The 18,074-nt window shown below is 41.8% G+C and overlaps 5 protein-coding genes and 1 non-coding gene across 8 annotated transcripts; 3 read left to right on the forward strand and 3 right to left on the reverse strand.

Moving 5' to 3' along the window:
- The first annotated feature begins 923 nt into the window (after positions 1-923).
- LOC104811710 (expansin-A14) lies at positions 924-2,639 on the forward strand. The gene is made up of 4 exons (XM_019202524.1): positions 924-997; positions 1,113-1,250; positions 1,343-1,657; positions 1,967-2,639. Exons 2-4 carry the CDS (start codon positions 1,124-1,126, stop codon positions 2,272-2,274), a joined length of 750 nt encoding a protein of 249 aa, XP_019058069.1. The 5' UTR covers positions 924-997; positions 1,113-1,123; the 3' UTR covers positions 2,275-2,639.
- Positions 2,640-2,791: 152 nt separating this feature from the next.
- On the reverse strand, positions 2,792-5,390 carry LOC104811711. Its single transcript, XM_010538505.2, has 8 exons — positions 5,128-5,390; positions 4,424-4,490; positions 4,013-4,090; positions 3,795-3,847; positions 3,570-3,706; positions 3,423-3,487; positions 3,189-3,247; positions 2,792-3,103 (listed from the first exon to the last, which is right to left on the reverse strand). Exons 1-8 carry the CDS (start codon positions 5,344-5,346, stop codon positions 3,014-3,016), a joined length of 768 nt encoding a protein of 255 aa, XP_010536807.1. The 5' UTR covers positions 5,347-5,390; the 3' UTR covers positions 2,792-3,013.
- Positions 5,391-5,897: 507 nt separating this feature from the next.
- LOC104811712 (E3 ubiquitin-protein ligase RING1-like) lies at positions 5,898-7,776 on the forward strand. Of its 2 annotated transcripts, none has more exons than XM_010538506.2 (2): positions 5,898-6,115; positions 6,472-7,776. In XM_010538506.2, the coding sequence occupies exon 2, from the start codon at positions 6,506-6,508 to the stop codon at positions 7,610-7,612; it is 1,107 nt and encodes a 368-aa protein (XP_010536808.1). In that variant the 5' UTR covers positions 5,898-6,115; positions 6,472-6,505; the 3' UTR covers positions 7,613-7,776. The 2 variants fall into 2 exon arrangements, with proteins under 2 accessions (XP_010536808.1, XP_010536809.1); XM_010538507.2 differs by having other exon boundaries at positions 6,479-7,776.
- A 90-nt stretch (positions 7,777-7,866) lies between these two features.
- On the reverse strand, positions 7,867-11,403 carry LOC104811715 (probable pyruvate kinase, cytosolic isozyme). 2 transcript variants are annotated; one of them, XM_010538511.2, is made up of 4 exons: positions 11,339-11,403; positions 10,378-10,673; positions 9,097-9,558; positions 7,867-8,852 (listed from the first exon to the last, which is right to left on the reverse strand). In XM_010538511.2, exons 2-4 carry the CDS (start codon positions 10,612-10,614, stop codon positions 8,040-8,042), a joined length of 1,512 nt encoding a protein of 503 aa, XP_010536813.1. In that variant the 5' UTR covers positions 10,615-10,673; positions 11,339-11,403; the 3' UTR covers positions 7,867-8,039. The 2 variants fall into 2 exon arrangements, with proteins under 2 accessions (XP_010536813.1, XP_010536812.1); XM_010538510.2 differs by lacking the exon at positions 11,339-11,403 and having other exon boundaries at positions 10,378-10,824.
- Positions 11,193-16,042, reverse strand: LOC104811714 (glucosidase 2 subunit beta-like). Its single transcript, XM_010538509.2, has 16 exons — positions 15,775-16,042; positions 15,521-15,637; positions 14,986-15,081; positions 14,592-14,831; positions 13,899-14,155; positions 13,566-13,634; positions 13,364-13,477; positions 12,861-13,191; positions 12,667-12,768; positions 12,483-12,584; positions 12,346-12,403; positions 12,175-12,243; positions 11,925-12,012; positions 11,703-11,764; positions 11,567-11,618; positions 11,193-11,433 (listed from the first exon to the last, which is right to left on the reverse strand). Exons 1-16 carry the CDS (start codon positions 15,896-15,898, stop codon positions 11,371-11,373), a joined length of 1,944 nt encoding a protein of 647 aa, XP_010536811.1. The 5' UTR covers positions 15,899-16,042; the 3' UTR covers positions 11,193-11,370.
- An 867-nt stretch (positions 16,043-16,909) lies between these two features.
- TRNAI-AAU lies at positions 16,910-16,983 on the forward strand. The gene has a single exon. It is a non-coding gene; the product is annotated as a tRNA-Ile (tRNA).
- The last annotated feature ends 1,091 nt before the right edge of the window (positions 16,984-18,074 follow it).

The raw sequence follows: 18,074 nt of genomic DNA on the forward strand, positions 1-18,074 counted from the left end.
GGCCCCCTCTCTCTCTCTCTCTATATATATATATATATATATATATATATAGACTGTTAGGTGATATTAAGATGATGAAAATTTTAAATTTTTGTAAGCAATTGATTAATCAGAACAACTTTTTGGAAATGAATAATAGGAGAACAAACCGTAACGAAGACGATTGAGGCACATGGGCAAGGAGCAAGTAGGATCCTGAAATTGAGGTCACAATATCATATCATCAATTTGTTCAGACCCATCACATCAAAAGATTCGCCTGATATATATATATATATATATATATATACTGAAAATATTATAGTAATTTATTTATTTAATTATTTATTTAGTTTTGCTTTGGAAAATAGGGGCATGTGTTGTGTTTTGCAGGAAAGAATCTGTTCTGTTTCTACGGTTTTCAGTTAATGAATCTTATAAATCAAGCCACGCATTCACATGTTTGAGTTTGACTCCGCTTTTGTGGACTAAATTAATTTATTTGTTTCTTATTGACGGTGCAGAAAATAAAAAAGAAAATGAAATCTTAGAAAATTTATTGAATCACGTAAAAAAGAAAACTTAACTGGGTTGACTTTGGAAATACAAGGTCAAATGGTCAACCTAGCCCCATCTGGTGAGGTTCCCGATCAAAAAACTAAACCCAATTTAATAAATTTGGATATTATTATTATAGTGTAGTATATATCATTTCACAAAACCGTATGAAATTTTCTTTAATTATATATATAATATACAGCAAGATGTGCTGTACCCATTTAATTAAGGTACTTTTTTAAACATTTTGTAATGTACTTACACTTGCGACCACAGTTGCAATATTTTTTTTAAAAAATCAATTTAATTATTATATAAAATAATATTTCTACAGCAGAGGCTTCTATATAAGCCCCCATCCCATTTCCACACCCAGTAACTTCACCCTCTTCTTCTCTATTTTTATAATTTTTTTTGGCCTTTTTTGTTTGTTTGGGGGTCACTCTTCTTTCAAGCCATTGTAAGTTCCATTCTCCCATTCTCTTATTCTCTCAACATGCACACACACACACACACACATTCATATGGAATAGTTTTCTTACTAAGAAGATTCATATTTTTTTTTTCATGAGCAGGGCCAGGAAAAATGGGAGTGGTAGGGTTTGTGCTAATGGCTCTAACCATGGTATGGAAAGGTGTGAACTGTTACAGCAGTGGATGGACCGACGCTCGAGCAACATTTTATGGAGGCGGTGATGCTTCAGGCACAATGGGTAAGTAAAAATCTCATACACACATACATATATATATATATATATCCGCTCTTTCTGATTCTGACCAACCCACCACTGGTCCGTCCATACAGGGGGTGCATGTGGGTACAGCAACTTGTACAGCCAAGGCTATGGCACGAACACGGCGGCAATGAGCACGGCTCTGTTCAACGGCGGCCTGAGCTGCGGTGCCTGTTTCCAGATCCGTTGTGTAAACGACCCGAAATGGTGCCTGAGCGGAACCATCACTGTGACCGGTACCAATTTCTGCCCACCAAACCTGGCTCTACCCAACAATGGTGGTGGATGGTGCAACCCTCCTCAGCACCATTTCGATCTCTCTCAGCCCGTCTTCCTCCGTATCGCCAAATACAAAGCCGGTGTCGTCCCTGTCCAGTACCGGAGGTACGTTTCCCAACACCGTTCTCTTAACATTCCCATGTCGTGAACATTAGGGGTGGACGTTTTTACCCGAGATCCTCGAGTTTTCGAGTAACTGTCTGATATCGAGTTCGATGCTACGAGAAATCCTGTAGACGGATTCGAGCTCGAATTCTATTATTTTTAGATGGGATATCTCGCGTATACAGTCTCGCGCGTACCCAAATCTTGTGAGACTGAGATTGAATGTCTCTAGAAAACCCGTGAGACCGAAACTGAGACAGAATACCCTCAAAATCCCAAATATTCGACCCGAGACCAAGCCTGAAAATGTCTGTCTTGTAGGAGAAAGGGAGGGATAAGGTTCACTATAAATGGTCACTCATACTTCAACCTTGTGCTCATAACCAACGTGGGAGGAGCCGGAGATGTAGTGGTTGCTTCCGTCAAAGGAACCAAGACCGGGTGGCAGAGCATGTCCCGGAACTGGGGCCAGAACTGGCAGAGCAACTCTTACCTCGACGGTCAAGCCCTCTCTTTCAAGGTCACCACTAGTGATGGCAAAACCATTGTCTCCAACAATGTTGCTCCTCCGAACTGGAGTTTCGGCCAAACCTACTCCGGAAGACAGTTCCGTCCTTAAAGCTAGCTTCTCGCTGATTGGATTCATCTACATAACCCTATAATACAATCAAAAGAAAAACTATGATAACCTTTCTAACTACGGCAAAAGGCCTAATGTTGTTTTCTCAAGGGCTTGTTTTCGTTTTTTTTGCTTCCGACTGCTTTTGTAATGAGCCGGGGCTGTGATGGGTCTAAGTAAAAAGGGGCAATCTGAGCGCATCGTCTGCGTGTTGGGTTGTTTCAGGCAGTGATGAACCAAATGGGTGAAAAAGAGGGGTTTTTTGTGTTCACCCGCCCACTAATCCTTGTTTGGTTTTGTGTCTTCCTCTGTTTCTGTATTTTGCTAAACTGAAATAAAAAAGAGAATCAGATCTTCTTTTGTTACCTGTTTCTGTGTCTTCCCATGACCAAAGTAGTAATGTCTAGCACCATTTGGGTGTTGAATGGGGAAATGCTACGTTCATTATGTTCCTGTTAAGATCGTAGAGCAAAGATAACAGTGTCAATTGAATTCATCATGCTCCGACTCCACTGCATAGAATTAGAAGAAACTGTTATTATTCCAATGAAAGGCTGAGGAACAGAACCAGAAATATTTCCAAACAACAGCAATAAAAGTTATTCTTCCGTGCCCAAAAGCATGGTTCTCAACAATTCAAAGGCCTTAAAAAGGAATTCTTGTCTCTGACAGAGGTGTTAACCGATAGTTCCAGGGAATAAGCTTCACGGTGATGAAGTGAGATTGTGAACGTGTCCTGTTACACAGGAACTCCCAACTCCGAGATTTTCATGATCCTTTTGTTCAGGGCAATCCTCTTCTGTCTCAAGATCGATGCCATGGAAGCCACCTAATTTATCACCAGGAGTAATCAATGAGCTATGCGATCTGATTGAAAATTGTTAGTTGTGAAGCTTAAAAGTTTTTGACTCAACCTCGGCTCTAAGCTTCAGAGCATCCCTCCCAGAAATTTGCCTTAGTACGTCCATTAAATCTGCAGATAACAAAAATCCAGCATTAAGCGATCAGATGCATGACATCAAGAAAGTCCGTACAAGGCCTGGCCAACTCAACATATGTGAAGAGAGAATGTAGACTTCAATGTCATCAATCAAGTTGGAACCGACTGTGATTCTAGATATGCAAAATAATGGACAATGATTTCTCACCTGTGGCTTGGGATTCAACCTTGTAAACGGACTTTGCAAGACGTTGCACCTCACACCCGGAGCTCCTATGATTATGACCAATAGTAGCTATATTAGCAGAAAGTTCAAATAAATTTTTAAACGTGGGCTATCTATGTTTTGGCATACATCAGCTCAGAGAGGCCACGTTTCATATCTTTCTCAGCAAGAGCTGCCCTCTCTAGCAACTTCCTGCTCTCTTTTTTCATCAAATCTACTGTCATATTCAACTCTTGTACGTTCTTTTCAACTTTCAGATATCGTGCCTGCATATCATTCATAAGAATGAGCAACACAGATGAAACATGAATCCATGGAATTTTTTTCCCAATATTTCAGTAACATGATCCATACCTCCTCACTCTGAAACCGACCTAGGGTCTGGCGAAACAGAAACCTTCTAGGGCCTACAACAGGATATGTAGAAAATCGATTTAGACAAGAGTTGTATTGGTTTAAGTGGTAAAATATGTTTAGCAAGGATATCTGCTGTATGCGAGCTGATAATAACAAGGGAACTTTAGCATATTTGTCCAGAGTCAAAAAGATGAAAAAGGGGAGGGAGGTCATGCCTCGCATAAGAAGGAGACCAGCTGCAACTCCAAGCCCAACAGTAGCAGCTGGGTGGTCCTTTGCATTTGTCAACTCTTCTGCGAGGAAAAATCAGGAGATGATTGCCAGTTGTACATAATACACAGAATTCAGGATTTGTTACCAATACACATCAGAGCGCTTAAAGTGAAGCACTCATGGATGAAAACTATTTGGCTGACGAGAAACTTGTAGTTCACTATCATGAACACATTATTGGATCAAAGAAGTTGACCGCTAGAACCACCAACACTGTCACATATCCATTAGGATTTCTAGCTATTCACCACACTGGACACCAGCTTTCCAGACTAAAAATAGCAGAAAGACGGACATTACATGAACATAAGCCTTAAAAATTTCAGAAACAAATCCAAAGATTTGCAAGTTACCTGTAACTTTGCTGAAGAAAGCATTCTCATAAGTCTTGTATTGAACCAAAGCATGTGGAATGAAATCCTGAGAATGCAGAAACAAAAATTAACAGGCAGCAGTACATAAACCATGATCATCCAGGAGATGGGAAAGCTATGTGGGAAAAACAACTGTGATCTCAGCAACGGCAAATGCGACACGAACAGCTGATAAGTCAAGAGAACATCTAGTTTTAGCTGAGATGGAAAATCTAATTCACAGTTACATGAAGGAGTAAAGAGATACAACAAATTATAAGAAGGGCATAGAGAAAATTTCACGGAACCAACAAACAAAATGCAAAGAGTTTAAAAGAGGGCATGATCCGCAATCTGCGAGCAATACATTGCTCCAAACCAAAACAACAAATACTCCACAGGGAAAAAGGAAACGAATCCCCAACTCGTAGGACTGTATCGCATTGCATTTCTAGTTCTTTAGATAATATGATCTCACCATATACATTCGCAGATGCACAATTTCTCAACATGCCAATATCTGTGAACTACACGAGTTATCATAAGCTAAAGCCCACGATAAATTCCTTTGGCGAAACAATAGACCATGAGATTCAATCCTGAAAGCAATCCCGGAGAATCCCAATTTGAAAAACTTGATCGCATAACCATTCCAATGACCAAACGAATCGCAAAGTGAAGAGAAAAGAGAACAAGAGAGATACCTGAAGAGAGCGAAAATGAGAGGAGGAGTTGTTGCGGAGGGAGCGAGCAGAGCGAATGGCGGAATCCGTCGATTCCTTCACAGTCCGTTGGAAATCCTCCACCCATCTCTCAGCTCCTCCAACAGCCGTCTCCGCCGTAGCCTCGATCACCTCGACCTCTGGCTTATCCACCACCGGAACTGAATCTTCCGGGATGCTAGTTGCCTCTGCTTCGCTCATCGTCGGAAATTGCCTTTTGCCCCCTTCCTATTTCCCACCGTGCCTCCCCCTTCGACTCCGAGACACTTTAGTTCCGATTCGTTCCGGTTCAATTATCAAATCAATTCCGGTTCGTTTCGGTTCAATTCGCCAAATTGATTCCGGTTCGCATTCAGGTTTTTAGCGTTGATGGGCCGATATCACATGCTTGGGCTTAATGGGCTAAAGTATTGCCCTTATATTTGACATTTGACGACAAATTGAACACTTTTTTTTTAATATTTATTATGTAAATAATAATTATAGTTTTTTTTAATAATTCAGACAAGGAATTATTATAATGTCGGACGGTGAAATTCCACTAAGATCCAAATTGTTGGTTTTATTACCAACAAACTAAAGATTAAATCTGAATTATTAAACTAAGACAATGGGCGCAGAAACAACCACAATCCAAAGTAATTTAAATCAGGAATTAAAAAGTTAAGCCTAAATTAATAAAAAAAGTCTTTAATAATAAGATCTGTTTAGACCCTAATTAAGAGAAAAAAGGGACAAAGTTAGAGAATAGGGGAGAGTGGGGTTGGAGGGAGGGAGAACAAGAGGACGTGGTTGGGTTGTTGTTTCCTTCCACTCTTTCTTCCTTCCTTCGTCTTTCTCTTGTTTTTTTTCCTCCATTTCTCTGACCCTCAAAAAAAAAAAAAAAAAATTCTGCGGTTCGCTTCTAAGGGGGGATCGAGCGGAAGAAAGTTTCATTTTTTTTGGTAGAAAAAGGAAGAATATCTACAAGGTATGATCTTGGAGTCTTTCATGTACAGAAGTAATTAAATAAATTTGTGTCCTTTATTTAGGGTTTTCTGTTTGATCCTTTACAAGGTTCTGGGTTCATCAGGTTTGTGTTTTTTGGCTCAATTTTAGGTGGGTTTTATGTGTAAGAAGCTGATTTTTTTTTGGTCCTATGATGTTCCTGTCTGGATCTTGTTATAATCTATTGACAGAGTTTTAGGTTTCTCATTTCGGATACAATTGACTCAGATCTGTTGAAATTCATTCGAAACTTCGGTTCTTAGGAGATGCGCGAAGAGGTAGAAATTTCTAGGGTTTCATCCTGTTTGATTGCGTGCTTTTGTGTTTTTCTTTGGGAAGAATCCAGAGAGAGAGAGAGTTTGGGGAAGGAGATATGGAGGAGGCAATGGCAGCTAGGTATTGGTGTCATATGTGTTCTCAGATGGTGAATCCAATAATGGAGGCGGAGATCAAATGCCCATTCTGCCAAAGCGGGTTCGTGGAGGAGATGAGTGGTAACAATGGTAATACCCTAACAAACGTTCAAGACCGGGATTCGGGTTTCGGTTCAGACAATGCCATGTCTCTCTGGGCCCCGATCTTGCTCGGCATGATGAGCAGTCCCCGGAGGCGTAGGAGGTTTAGGAGAGTGGAATTCGGTGAAGAAAATGATGATAACGATGATGATCATGATCATGGAAATGGTACCAATGATCATCATCATCGTGCCCGTCGGCATGGAGAAGAGATTGATTTGGACAGGGAATTTGAGTCTATCCTAAGGAGACGGAGAAGAAGCTCAGCTACCATATTGCAGTTGCTTCAGGGAATCCGGGCAGGGATCGCATCCGAGTATGAGACCACCGAGAATGGTCGTGATAGGGATAGAGTTATCATGATCAGCCCGTTTGACCAAAACCGAAACCAGAGTCCTCCTCTAACATCACTTGGAGATTACTTCACCGGACCAGGGTTAGACCTTTTGCTCCAGCACCTGTCTGAAAACGACCCGAACAGGCAGGGGACACCTCCTGCCGGAAAAGAAGCAGTGGAGGCTCTGCCAAACGTGAAAATATCGGAGCCATTGCAATGCTCGGTCTGTTTGGACGATTTTGAGAAGGGAGAAGAAGCAAAGGAGATGCCGTGTAAGCACAAGTATCACAGCCGGTGTATATTACCGTGGCTCGAGCTCCATAGCTCATGCCCGGTATGTCGGTACGAGCTTCCTGTTCTTGCTGATGAGACAAAGGTCGATCAACTACAACCGGGAGCCATAACCAGAACCACAGCCATGGAAGAAAATAGAAGTAGAAACAGTGATAATGTGGAAGGAGATGAAGAAGAAGGTCGGAACGGGAGCGAGAACGGGAACGGAAGAAGATTCTCGTTCCCGTGGCCTTTCAGCGGGTTATTCTCGTCGTCGTCATCATCTGGCTCATCAGGATCACAGCCTGGTGAAAACAACAACTCTTTCTCGGGATCATCCGGTTCTCGTGGATGAGAAACAAACAACTCAAAGCACAGAACCAAACCGGGTTTTTGTTTGTTCATGTTCTTGTCCTTGCTCTCTGTCTTGTTTCTGCTGTTTCTTAAGCTTATGTACATATAATCTTCTGGTTGTCTTTTCTTTCAGATCGATGAAAAATATTGGAGGGATTTGCCTTTTGTGTTTGTTTTCATGTTTATGAATGTTTACGGAAAGTAAAATGCATATTATGCATGCATGCACGTACGCACGGGAAGAAGAAGAAGAAGAAGGTGAATATCCATCCACTGCATTATATATAACATACCATCAAAACATAACCGTGTGTGAATAAATATTGATTTCTTAAAATATATAAAATCGCGTAGACTTGAGTTTATGTCTCAAGAAAATCAACGACGCTGAAACACAAACTCGTGTTTTTTTTGTGTGTGTCGAGAAATCACTTAACGGTCAAGATCTTGATCACTGAAGCGTTACCCACACGGAGTAGAGCCACGACAGAATCTCCGGTCTTGCAGAGCTGCCTCTGTTTCCCGTACTGAGTCGCGAACTCGATCGCCTCCTCGGTCGATTCGTCGTGCGATGCTCTCGTGGACCCCGCGTACAGAACCGGGACCAGGCCTCGGAACACGAGGCTGTGCCTTGCCGGCGACTCGTCGCTGCACGACCAGTCGAACAAGTCGGTCTTGATCTCCGGAACCACGACCGACAATATGGGAATGCCCGGTCTGTACTTGGCAACGAGTCTGGCCGTGCTTCCTCCCCTGGTTAGGACCAGAATGAGCGTGGCTCGGGCCGAGTTCGCGGTCCTGACTGCCGAGGAGGCGAGTGACTCGAGCGGGCTCATCGGTACCGGCGAGTGCTGCATGATCCTCTTGAATACGTCTCCATAATCGATCGTGCTCTCGGCTTCGACGCAAATCTTGGCCATTGTACGGACGGCTAGCTCTGGATATGCTCCAGCCGCCGTTTCCCCGCTGAGCATTACACAGTCCGTGCCATCAAGGACCGCATTGGCGACGTCCGTGGCTTCGGCCCTCGTGGGTCGGGGCGATTTGATCATGGATTCCAGCATTTGAGTAGCCGTGACCACAGGTTTTCCCTGGATGTTGCACTTGTAGATCATCACCTTCTGCGCCAAGAATATCTTCTCGATTGGGATTTCCATACCGAGATCTCCTCTCGCTATCATGAACGCATCCGAGTTCGTCAAGATGTCATCGAAATTCGCCACACCTTCTTGGTTTTCAACCTATCAAACATTCACACGAAAGTAAAAAGACTGATAAGAAATCGTCAAAACAAAGAAAGATAAGATATTACAAAGTAGGGATGAACATTTCGGGTTTCGGTTTAAGAGGAATCATAACTATTCGATTTTTATATCAAATTCAGTTTGATTACGGTTACGTGCTATTCAATTCAGTTATTAACCAAATTGTCCACCCCTACTGCAGAGTTCAGTGAACTCCGGAAACATAAACAACATGCATTACCTTTGACATGAGAAGAATGTTCTTGGCATGCTTCCCGAGTAGCTTCCGGACTTGGACAAGATCCGACCCTTTTCTGACAAAAGACAGAGCAATCATGTCGATCTGATTGGGAACTCCCCATCCAAGAATATCTTCCTTATCTTTCTCGGTCAGCGTCGGAAGATCCACGACAACACCAGGGAGATTTACGTTCTTCCTCTCACCAAGCATGGCAGAGTTCTCACACCTGCAACGGACCAGACCGTTTTCTTTGTCGCAAGACAGGACGGTCAACGAGATTGTACCGTCGGCACAGAGAATCACCATTCCCGGTTTGACGTCCTCCGCCAACTTTTTGTAGCTCATGCAAATCATGTCCTCGTCGCCTTTCAGTTCGTAGTCGGTGGATATGGTGATTTCTTGGCCTTGTTTCAACTGAATAGGTTTTCCATCCTTCAAGAATCCGGTTCGAATCTCTGGACCCTGTCAAGCACAACCAGGCTGGTTTAAACCTAACCAAGCTGAAGGCTTTTACATGAAAATGGGGTAACTTTCGATTTGATGAGGTAAATTCGACTGGGTAAACATCAATGACTATCAAACGGGAAATGTAAGCATCAGCATTTGTAACTTTCACTGGCTATATATATATATATATATATATATATATATAAAACAATCAACAAAGAGAGAAAAAACTTTCAGTAACAGATCTTCTATAGATCTCTATCTTCTTACACAGGACAGTTGTCTTGATTATTACAGGAACTGACATCAAGACAGCACAGCAATTCCTTTGTGGGGACATCGGAACGAGTAATACAGTTGAATCAACAAGTGCATGTCGCTTGCTGCGTAAAATTCAACCCTTTCAAAACCCATTTGTTCTGATCCAATACCAGAAAGCCGAGCTAATATGGGACGAGATCAGATCTAAGATTATTGAGAAAAACACTTGGGAGTTTTGAGAAAGCATAAAGCTTGAAAGCAAAACCACCAGAAACCTTTACCGGGAAAAAAAAAATCCAGCACTCATTTCGCATCGAGGAAACTGATACCCCTTTGCACACGATAAGCACACAAGCAAAGACCCAAGCTTTTTTATCAGACAGAGACAAAAACATCGCTGTCAGGACACATGAAAAAAGTGACAGAAGAACAGTAAACCCAGAGAAATAACCCTAGAAAACCCAGACCGGAGACAGATCGTTAACCGAATAACGAATCAACCAGAAAAGAGGAGACAGAGATCAAAATCACAAGAAAACGCAACAGATGTTAGGTATATATATAGAGAGAGACCTTGGTGTCGAGCATGACGGCGCAGAGGATGCCAGTGTTGGACATGGCCTGACGGAGATTATCGAGGGTTTCCTGGTGATAAGCGTGGGAACCATGGGAGAAGTTGAATCGAGCGACGTTCATGCCGGCGCGGAGAAGCTTCTCGACCATGGGGACGGATCTGGAAGCGGGACCGAGCGTGCAGACGATCTTCGTCTTGGGCCTCTGCTCCATCGCAACAGCACCTCCTTCCGCCATCACAGTACAACCGATTGAGATAGAACACAAGAGCCGATCACGGGGTTCTATAGAGAGATCTGGCTTGGAGTACAAGGCAATAGGGGAGAGAGAGAGAGAGAGAGAGAGAGAATCAGAGAATGCTTACAACATTTCTTTCTTCCTTCGTATGAAGTTAAAAAGGGCACAAAAAAGGGGGAAGAGAGAAGGAAATGCAAGACGAGGGGTGCCGCAGGTTTGGTTGTCATGTCTAGGTGGTTTGACCGGTTTAGTGCCATGGTCCCGGTTTCCATTTTATTATAATACTCAATTCTTATGTATATGTAAATATGTATCTATAGACCGCTTTTGCAGTGACAAAGTCTGACAAGCCCCTGGAATTAGAACCTACGTTCCTAGATTTCGCAACGTAAACTCCAATGCACTGCGTAATCGACGTTGACAAATCACAGTTTTTCAAATCAGCCTTTGTCTCTCCGGTCCGGTTCGGTCTAACTCGATCTCATCGGTTTAGTTCTTGGTTTGGGTGATTTTTCTAATCAGAACCAATTTTGAATTACATGAGAATGGTTTAGGGAGGGTTTATATACATAATTATCAAAGAAAAGACGACCTTTTTTTTGTCACTAGTTAGCCTCGATGAATTTGATTCGATTCGCACAAAGGTATAATTCTCTCAATGCTACTTTGGTAAAAATACGACGAAATGAATACATTAATATAAATATATAAAGCGAAAGATTACCGGAGCATGATGTTAAGATATCGAATTCAAGATTAGAGCTCGTCGTGTTTCTGAGGCTCTTCTTGTTTCAACTGCTCGAGCTTTTGTTGCAGTTCCTGTTCCCATTTATTTTACACCAATGCAAAAAAAATAAATAAATCAATTGGTTATTTAAAGAGAGTCATAAGATGGAGAAGTAGAAACCCGAGATGGATGGATGGATGGACCGACGGATGGAAGAAGACTAACCTTAAGCTTTTCTTCCAAACAGCGGGCCGGTGTGGATAACACTGCTGCATATCTGCCACAAGACAAGAGGGTATGTGTAAGAAAATCGAAAGGAACGGCATCCGATCCACGTAAGGACTAAGAGACGAGAGATTACTCGCAGCGGCTTGGTTCATCGACGTCCATAAGCTCATTCTTCAATCCGCATCTTAGCTTCACCTGCAAATAGAATTACATGCCTTTACTCTTCATTCCCCTTCAAAACCCTCTTTCAGTTTCTCGATATTTCATGCGTTTTTTATACGATTTCATCAGTATATATAATAACAGGAAGTGGTAGCTGTATAAGCATCAGATAAGGGCGATATCTCTCGGTTACCTTCAAGCTTCTATCAGGACCATTCCAGCACGTATCACCGTTTGAAAATGCCATGACTCGATATGAGTCCTCAAATTTCTCCCATTCCCTAATTAGCAACCCCACAAGAAAACCCACAAGGAAGAACAAATAAATATACTTGACGTTGAACCTATACTCTGTATCCGAGTAACTTATTATAATATACACAATATGAGAAAGATAAGCCAGATGAGATGCCAGGAAAAGATACAGTGGACTGTTCTCCTACCCTAACCGAGTTGTCGAATAACCCTCCTCCTGTGACGCTTCTTTGTACGGGCAGACTTTGTAAGTATACCTAAGACGAATTTAGTTGGTAATGGTAAGGTTACATGACTAAAAATTGCAACACTTCAACATAGAGAGAACTAGGATATCAAATCTCTTAGATTTTCCTTACTTTCCCTGTTTGCTCTCAAAACAACGACCGTAGAATGAATAGAACTCCTTCTCAGGTCCTGTAATGAGAAACACATGAGACTTGTTTGAGGAAAGGAACACATACGTGAAGGGAACGGGTGTCTTTGTCATACAGACCGAAGTCTTTCTTAAGCTTCTTTTCCAAACTCGAGATCCTTGACTGCATCTTAGATAGTTTTGAACTGGACTCATCGTATTCTTTGCGTATGCGATCAGCCTCTGCAGACGGATACCACAAAGTAACAGACTCGTTTAGGAAAACACAATCTCACTTTTGATGTTACTTGGGACTGGTTATTACCCGATTTGTCTACCGGAGTTTGGAACAAATTCATAGCTTGCATTATGGTCTTGACGGTCTGTTGTATCCTATCCAACCAAGATGGGCTTGACACAGTTGTTTCTGTTTGAAACAAACTCAAATCATATCACCCTTACTACGAGAGAAGATTAATCTCACTGAAGAGTACAGAAATCGTTCGAAAGAGACCAAACCTGCTAGATTCAGATCATTGTCTACATCAGATTTATAGGAGGAACTAGAATCATCGTGATCGTGGTGATATTCCTCTTCATAGGCATCATCCTCTGAATCATGGTTTCTATATTTGTCATCATTGCCACTATCATCATCAGCATCAGAAACAAAACCATCATCCTCTTCATGTGAACTGGACACATGCTCATGGCTTTCCCGATCATCAGCTTTCGCACTATCCACTGCCTCAGACTTCTTGTCAGATTTCTCTCCTGTCCAACGAGAGGCAACAAGACGCCCCAACTCATCCCTTGATAACTCCTCAGTCTTCTCAGATGTAACATCCTCCTGTCCATATGAAGGTAGGATAAATTGGATGTCAGAATAAAAAAACACAGAATTTCTCTAGTCCCCAATCTGTCATAGCAGAGATGCTCGGAAAAATGTATCGAAAGTTCAGAGAGCTAAACTGAGAATATAATGGCCTTTCGCAAGTATGCAAGCAGAAACAATAAATTACCACTATCTTTGCCTCATGTCGATCCTCCTTTTCAGTGGCACCATCATTTTCAAAGCCAGTTGTTGACGAATCCTCAGAAGAGGTTGATTTCGCCTTTATATCCTCCACAACATGCTGTATTGTGAACAACCTTATATTGCATCTATTTTCCATGTGATACATTAGTCAATTTTCAGAGAAGAAACATATGAATGAATAATACCTGGTCCACAGGTTTACGAGGAGAAGCCTCTTCTGATATACCCGCCATGTCATATTCAACTGCTCCTTCCTGAAATCATTGCCTAACAATTCAGTAAGAGCCACAAATCCCTCAACCTTAGTTACCATTAAGCAACTGTGGACAAGGGCATGGTATTATTAGTGTAAACTAAGAGATGTGTGATCATGCATCTGACTCCAGTCTTTGTTCAGTATATAAAAGAGAAAACTAACTTAGAAACAAACTTGTAAACCTGTTTCGGTTTACCAAGGAAAAAACTACCTTAGAGGCAAACTTGCAAATCTATTTCAGGTTACAAGGGGAGAATCTAACCTCATCTGGAGGAGAATCCTTGACATTACCAATCTCACCGTCATTTGATTTTTCGGAGGGCTTTCCATCATCATGCAATCCTCCTGGCATCTTTTCTTCATCAGTGCTTTCATCAACCTTTTCATTGTTATCTTTTTTCTCCTCAGCATCCTCCTTTTTTTTCTGGGCTGCTAATTCGGCTTCTTTTCTTTCCTTCTCCTCAGTTTCTTTCTGGAGACGTTCCTTCTCCTCTGCCTTCTCAATTTGTTCTTTATGCTCTACAGAGCAAGTAAACCAAAGGAAAATTCAGTAAATGCCTTATCCACAAGACCGACAATGTTCAAGATACATCTGTCTGTTTATCATCCCTGGCCGGCAGAGCAAGAGAAGGCAGAAAACAGAACAGATATTTGACACTATATTAGGATTTACTATCACTATGTTAACTACTGGTCATTTCTCGTCCTTTCTTTTTGTTTTCCTTCAGATGGTAGGGGAAAAATCTAGGAGACCGACATCTTCGCTGAACACAAAACTTTTCAAAGGCATAACAAGCATCCAATAATAGTTCAAATACAGCATTCCCAGTTTCCATTAAAGCTACAGTTAACCCATCATCCCATCATGTGTCAGTTGCAATGACATCTATAAGAAAATTTGCGTAATCAGCTTGAAGATTGACAGGAATATGTATTGAGTAGAAAAATTTAAAACCTTTAAGTTGTTGAACAAGGGCTTTCAAAATTTTCTCGTCGCTTCTAAGCTTCTTCAATTCTGCTTCGTCCTTCACCAGACCTGCCTTTGCCTGGTCAATTTCCTGTTTCCTTAAAACCAGCCCTTCACTATATGTGGCAATTTTTTTCTTCAACCTTTCTCTAGCAGCTTTTCCCGCCTCCCAGCATGTATTTGGGCATTTCAGTTTACCATCATACTCATCACTTCCATCACAACAATCTGCTCATTGTCGACAAGCAACGCATTATAATCATAACTACCAGACTTCTGATCCTTCAAAAATCCTCTCTTTCGCATGCCATTTGCAAGTTTATGATATGAAAAGTTCAAGAAATGATACATATGTCAGAATCATAGGCGACAAGTAACATACCACAAATACCATCATTGACTCTGGAAGAAAATAAAATCAGGGGGGAGTGGCCTGCGTTCCGGCAATAGAATTTTCCATTTGGGCATGCTGAGGTACCTGCAATTTAATACATATTGCAGAGTTAGCAGATGTAGGATCCATTCCTTCAGCGCTCAGATTTGCATACCAACTAGGAAAAAAATACTAAAAAGACAAAGGCTTTTCTTATACAGACCAACTAGAAACTAGCACAAATGCAGTAATCCGCTAAACAGTGTAACACTAGAGAACGTAGGTTAGGAAAGATGAGGAATGCCTACGATATTCAAACGGAGAAAGCCAAACGTTTGATTGAGACAATATTACTCAGCAATGATCGTAGAATGCTGTTGGGGTAAACCCAAAATGCAGAGAAATCGATCGTGCGAACCGGGATACCTTAAAGCTACGCAATTTTTTGTTCAATTCACGAATATCTGATCAAAGTATACAATCTACTTTTAAGTAACCAGAACTAGACCGACCAGACATACAAAATGTGGAGGATGAAAGGAACCTGGCTCGTCAGTCCCATCCAGACAATCACAAAAGTCGTCATTGAGCTGAGCTTTCGTGAATTTATTCGATCCATCTTTACACTTTATCTCCGAAGACGACTTGTAATACTTCTCATCTACAAAACACAAGGCGGCATCCGATCAATAAGTGCCGGAAGGGGCGAAAACGAAAACGGCGAAGATTTCGAAAAAAAAAAAAACTGAGGCAGAGCATCGTTTGCATAATCCAAGCAAAATAAGAGGAGGATGAGACCTTGAGGGGAAATGCCATAAAACGGATCGACCGCCGGCGACGAATTCGATCTACAAACGGAAGCGATGAGCAGGAGAAAAGCAAGTTGCAAAGAGACGGTGATAGACGAAGATGCTACTCTCATCTTCTTCGAGATCGAGACCGGAGAAGATCGGAGCACAGATTTGGCAGAGAAGATTGGAGCGCAGTGTGTTTTTGTGTGCAAGAGCGAGAAAGAGGACGACGAACATGGAGGGATTCAGAGTTCCGAAAACGACGCAGTTTTGAATGCCAAACCAGTCCGACCCGAAAAAGGAGATTCAGTCGGTTTAATCCATTAAACCGAACTTAGCCAAGGTGCTTTGGTTTTCGACCTTCTCTCAACGTGCTTTGGATGTTAATGACTATAATTAAGAGAAAATTAGCCATTGAATGCTTCCTCAAACTAAATTTAGCCGTTGGAAACACTTGTCCTCCTAAAAATTTCACCAATCTAAAATCTAAATCTTATCCTTGAAATTTTGTATACGATTCTGTTTAATTTATTTATTAAAAAATATCTATGATTCCAAAAATCAAGCTTCCAAATGGCCTATTAGCTCAGTTGGTTAGAACCCCGATCTCGAGCTTCTTTTGGAAGTCGCCTCTCTCAAGGAGGTGCTTCATGTGGAGATCCATGGCTCGATCTCGCTGACTCAGCAACTGCTCCGTGCTGTGATGGTCTTCTCTCAGCCGCTGCAGCTTCTTCTTGAAGGCGCCGAGCTCCTCGGCCAGGGACGTGTCGAAGGGATGGTTCTCCTTGTTCTTCTCCGGCTCATGCTTTGGCTTGATTCCTACTGGTCTGAACTGTTGAAGACCGTTTAGCGGCTGGAGAGGTCTCCGGGCACAAGATTTCATTGTTACGGCGGAGGATGACGACAGGAGCTCTCTTCTCGGGGAATCCTATATCACTCTCACTCTCTCTCTTATATTTTCGAATTCGAATTTGTTAGGCGCTTCTCACGTATTCCTTTTCTTTTCTAGAGAAAAAAAAAAAATTTATGGGTTTGTCTTTGTCCTCATAATTAATCTTGTGATATATCTTCTTTATTTATTTCAAAATAGAAGGTATTTTACTTTTAAGGCTGAATTAATATGTTCTTCGCACAAGAGCACAGGCCCATTAGCTCAGTTGGTTAGAGCGTCGTGCTAATAACGCGAAGGTCGCAGGTTCGAAACCTGCATGGGCCACGTGGCATTATTTTGAATCACTTACGTTATGAGAGTGTTGGTTAATTTTGGGTTAAAACAGAGATTTTTAGGCCCAATAATAGCCCACATTCCAATACGGTGGCCCATTTCATGTTCAATGGATATTCGGTTTTAGGGTTTTGGCCTTGTCGCCGACCATTTCTTCTCTATATATACTGAAACTTCTCTTCTATGGCTATCCAAGCTTCCTGCAGCGTCACTTCCTTCTGCGTTCTTCCTTCTGCGTTCTTCCTTCTGCGTTCTTCCTTCGTTTCCAGTTTTTGTTATCCTTTCTTTTTGTTTGTGGTTTTGTGGTGTTGGATTCGAGGAATCTCAGAATCAAAGCCTAATTTGCAATTTCTTCGATCATATCATTTCGAAATTAGGTCAAGGAATCTATCATTAGGCGAGAGGGAATTCTGGCGGGCTTACTTACCTCAGTGAGCTTGCTCTGCCGTTAAAGCTCCGATTATCCTTTTTTTTACCACGGATCGTCGGTGACGCGGCAGATACATCTGCTATCCCGTTTGTGTCTCTCTCTCGAATTCAACATCAGTTTTTTTCCCTATGAATGTCGGTACCTTTTTCGCGAATTCAAAATCTGCAGACGATGAAAGCATGATGTGGTGATGAATGACGAAACGAATCATTCGGATTCCCAGTGATTTCCTTCGGGGAAAAAGTGATCACATAACCAGCTACTTCTGACTCATCCACATGCGATCTCTCGATTTGTTTTCGTGTTTTTGAAAATTTGGTTTGGAATCGCGAGTGTTGGGGGCTGGTGATGCAAGAAAAGATATTTGCTACTCTTGACGGAGAACTCCCTATGTGTGGTTCTTCGCCTGATGATTCTTTATCCACCAAGATCTCTGAGGCCCCTTTTGTTTTTTCTCTGTGCCTTTTTTTCTTTTTCTTTTTTGGGTTTTTTACGAAAATATCTGATCGACGAACGGCGGTGGACTTGAACATGCTAATGGAACGTAGCATTCAAGATTAAAGTTAAAGCAACTAAAATCCAATTATCCAACTTCTGGAATCGTGCCCGAGTGACCCTCAACGGCTGCACCAATGTCTCAATGAATTGATTT

Source organism: Tarenaya hassleriana, unplaced genomic scaffold (genome assembly GCF_000463585.1).
Source record: "Tarenaya hassleriana unplaced genomic scaffold, ASM46358v1 Cleome2, whole genome shotgun sequence".
NCBI classification, from domain to species: domain Eukaryota; kingdom Viridiplantae; phylum Streptophyta; class Magnoliopsida; order Brassicales; family Cleomaceae; genus Tarenaya; species Tarenaya hassleriana.

Bases quoted from the DNA above. Each gene is read 5' to 3' on its own strand.
- LOC104811710 (XM_019202524.1), top strand. From the start codon at position 1,124: ATGGGAGTGGTAGGGTTTGTGCTAATGGCTCTAACCATGGTATGGAAA. The intron at 1,251-1,342 runs GTAAGTAAAAAT...CCGTCCATACAG, and splicing joins TGATGCTTCAGGCACAATGG to GGGGTGCATGTGGGTACAGC. The intron at 1,658-1,966 runs ACGTTTCCCAAC...CCTGAAAATGTC, and splicing joins CCCTGTCCAGTACCGGAGGT to TGTCTTGTAGGAGAAAGGGA.
- LOC104811711 (XM_010538505.2), bottom strand. From the start codon at position 5,346: ATGAGCGAAGCAGAGGCAACTAGCATCCCGGAAGATTCAGTTCCGGTG. The intron at 4,491-5,127 runs GTATCTCTCTTG...CTGCATTCTCAG, and splicing joins CTCATTTTCGCTCTCTTCAG to GATTTCATTCCACATGCTTT. The intron at 3,248-3,422 runs GTGAGAAATCAT...TGTTATCTGCAG, and splicing joins GGTTGAATCCCAAGCCACAG to ATTTAATGGACGTACTAAGG.
- LOC104811712 (XM_010538506.2), top strand. From the start codon at position 6,506: ATGGAGGAGGCAATGGCAGCTAGGTATTGGTGTCATATGTGTTCTCAG.
- LOC104811715 (XM_010538511.2), bottom strand. From the start codon at position 10,614: ATGGCGGAAGGAGGTGCTGTTGCGATGGAGCAGAGGCCCAAGACGAAG. The intron at 9,559-10,377 runs GTCTCTCTCTAT...TGTGCTTGACAG, and splicing joins CCGTCATGCTCGACACCAAG to GGTCCAGAGATTCGAACCGG. The intron at 8,853-9,096 runs GTAATGCATGTT...AATGTTTGATAG, and splicing joins ACATTCTTCTCATGTCAAAG to GTTGAAAACCAAGAAGGTGT.
- LOC104811714 (XM_010538509.2), bottom strand. From the start codon at position 15,898: ATGAGAGTAGCATCTTCGTCTATCACCGTCTCTTTGCAACTTGCTTTT. The intron at 15,082-15,520 runs GTTCCTTTCATC...ATTAAATTGCAG, and splicing joins GGATGGGACTGACGAGCCAG to GTACCTCAGCATGCCCAAAT. The intron at 11,765-11,924 runs GTAACCGAGAGA...TTCTATTTGCAG, and splicing joins GTCCTGATAGAAGCTTGAAG to GTGAAGCTAAGATGCGGATT.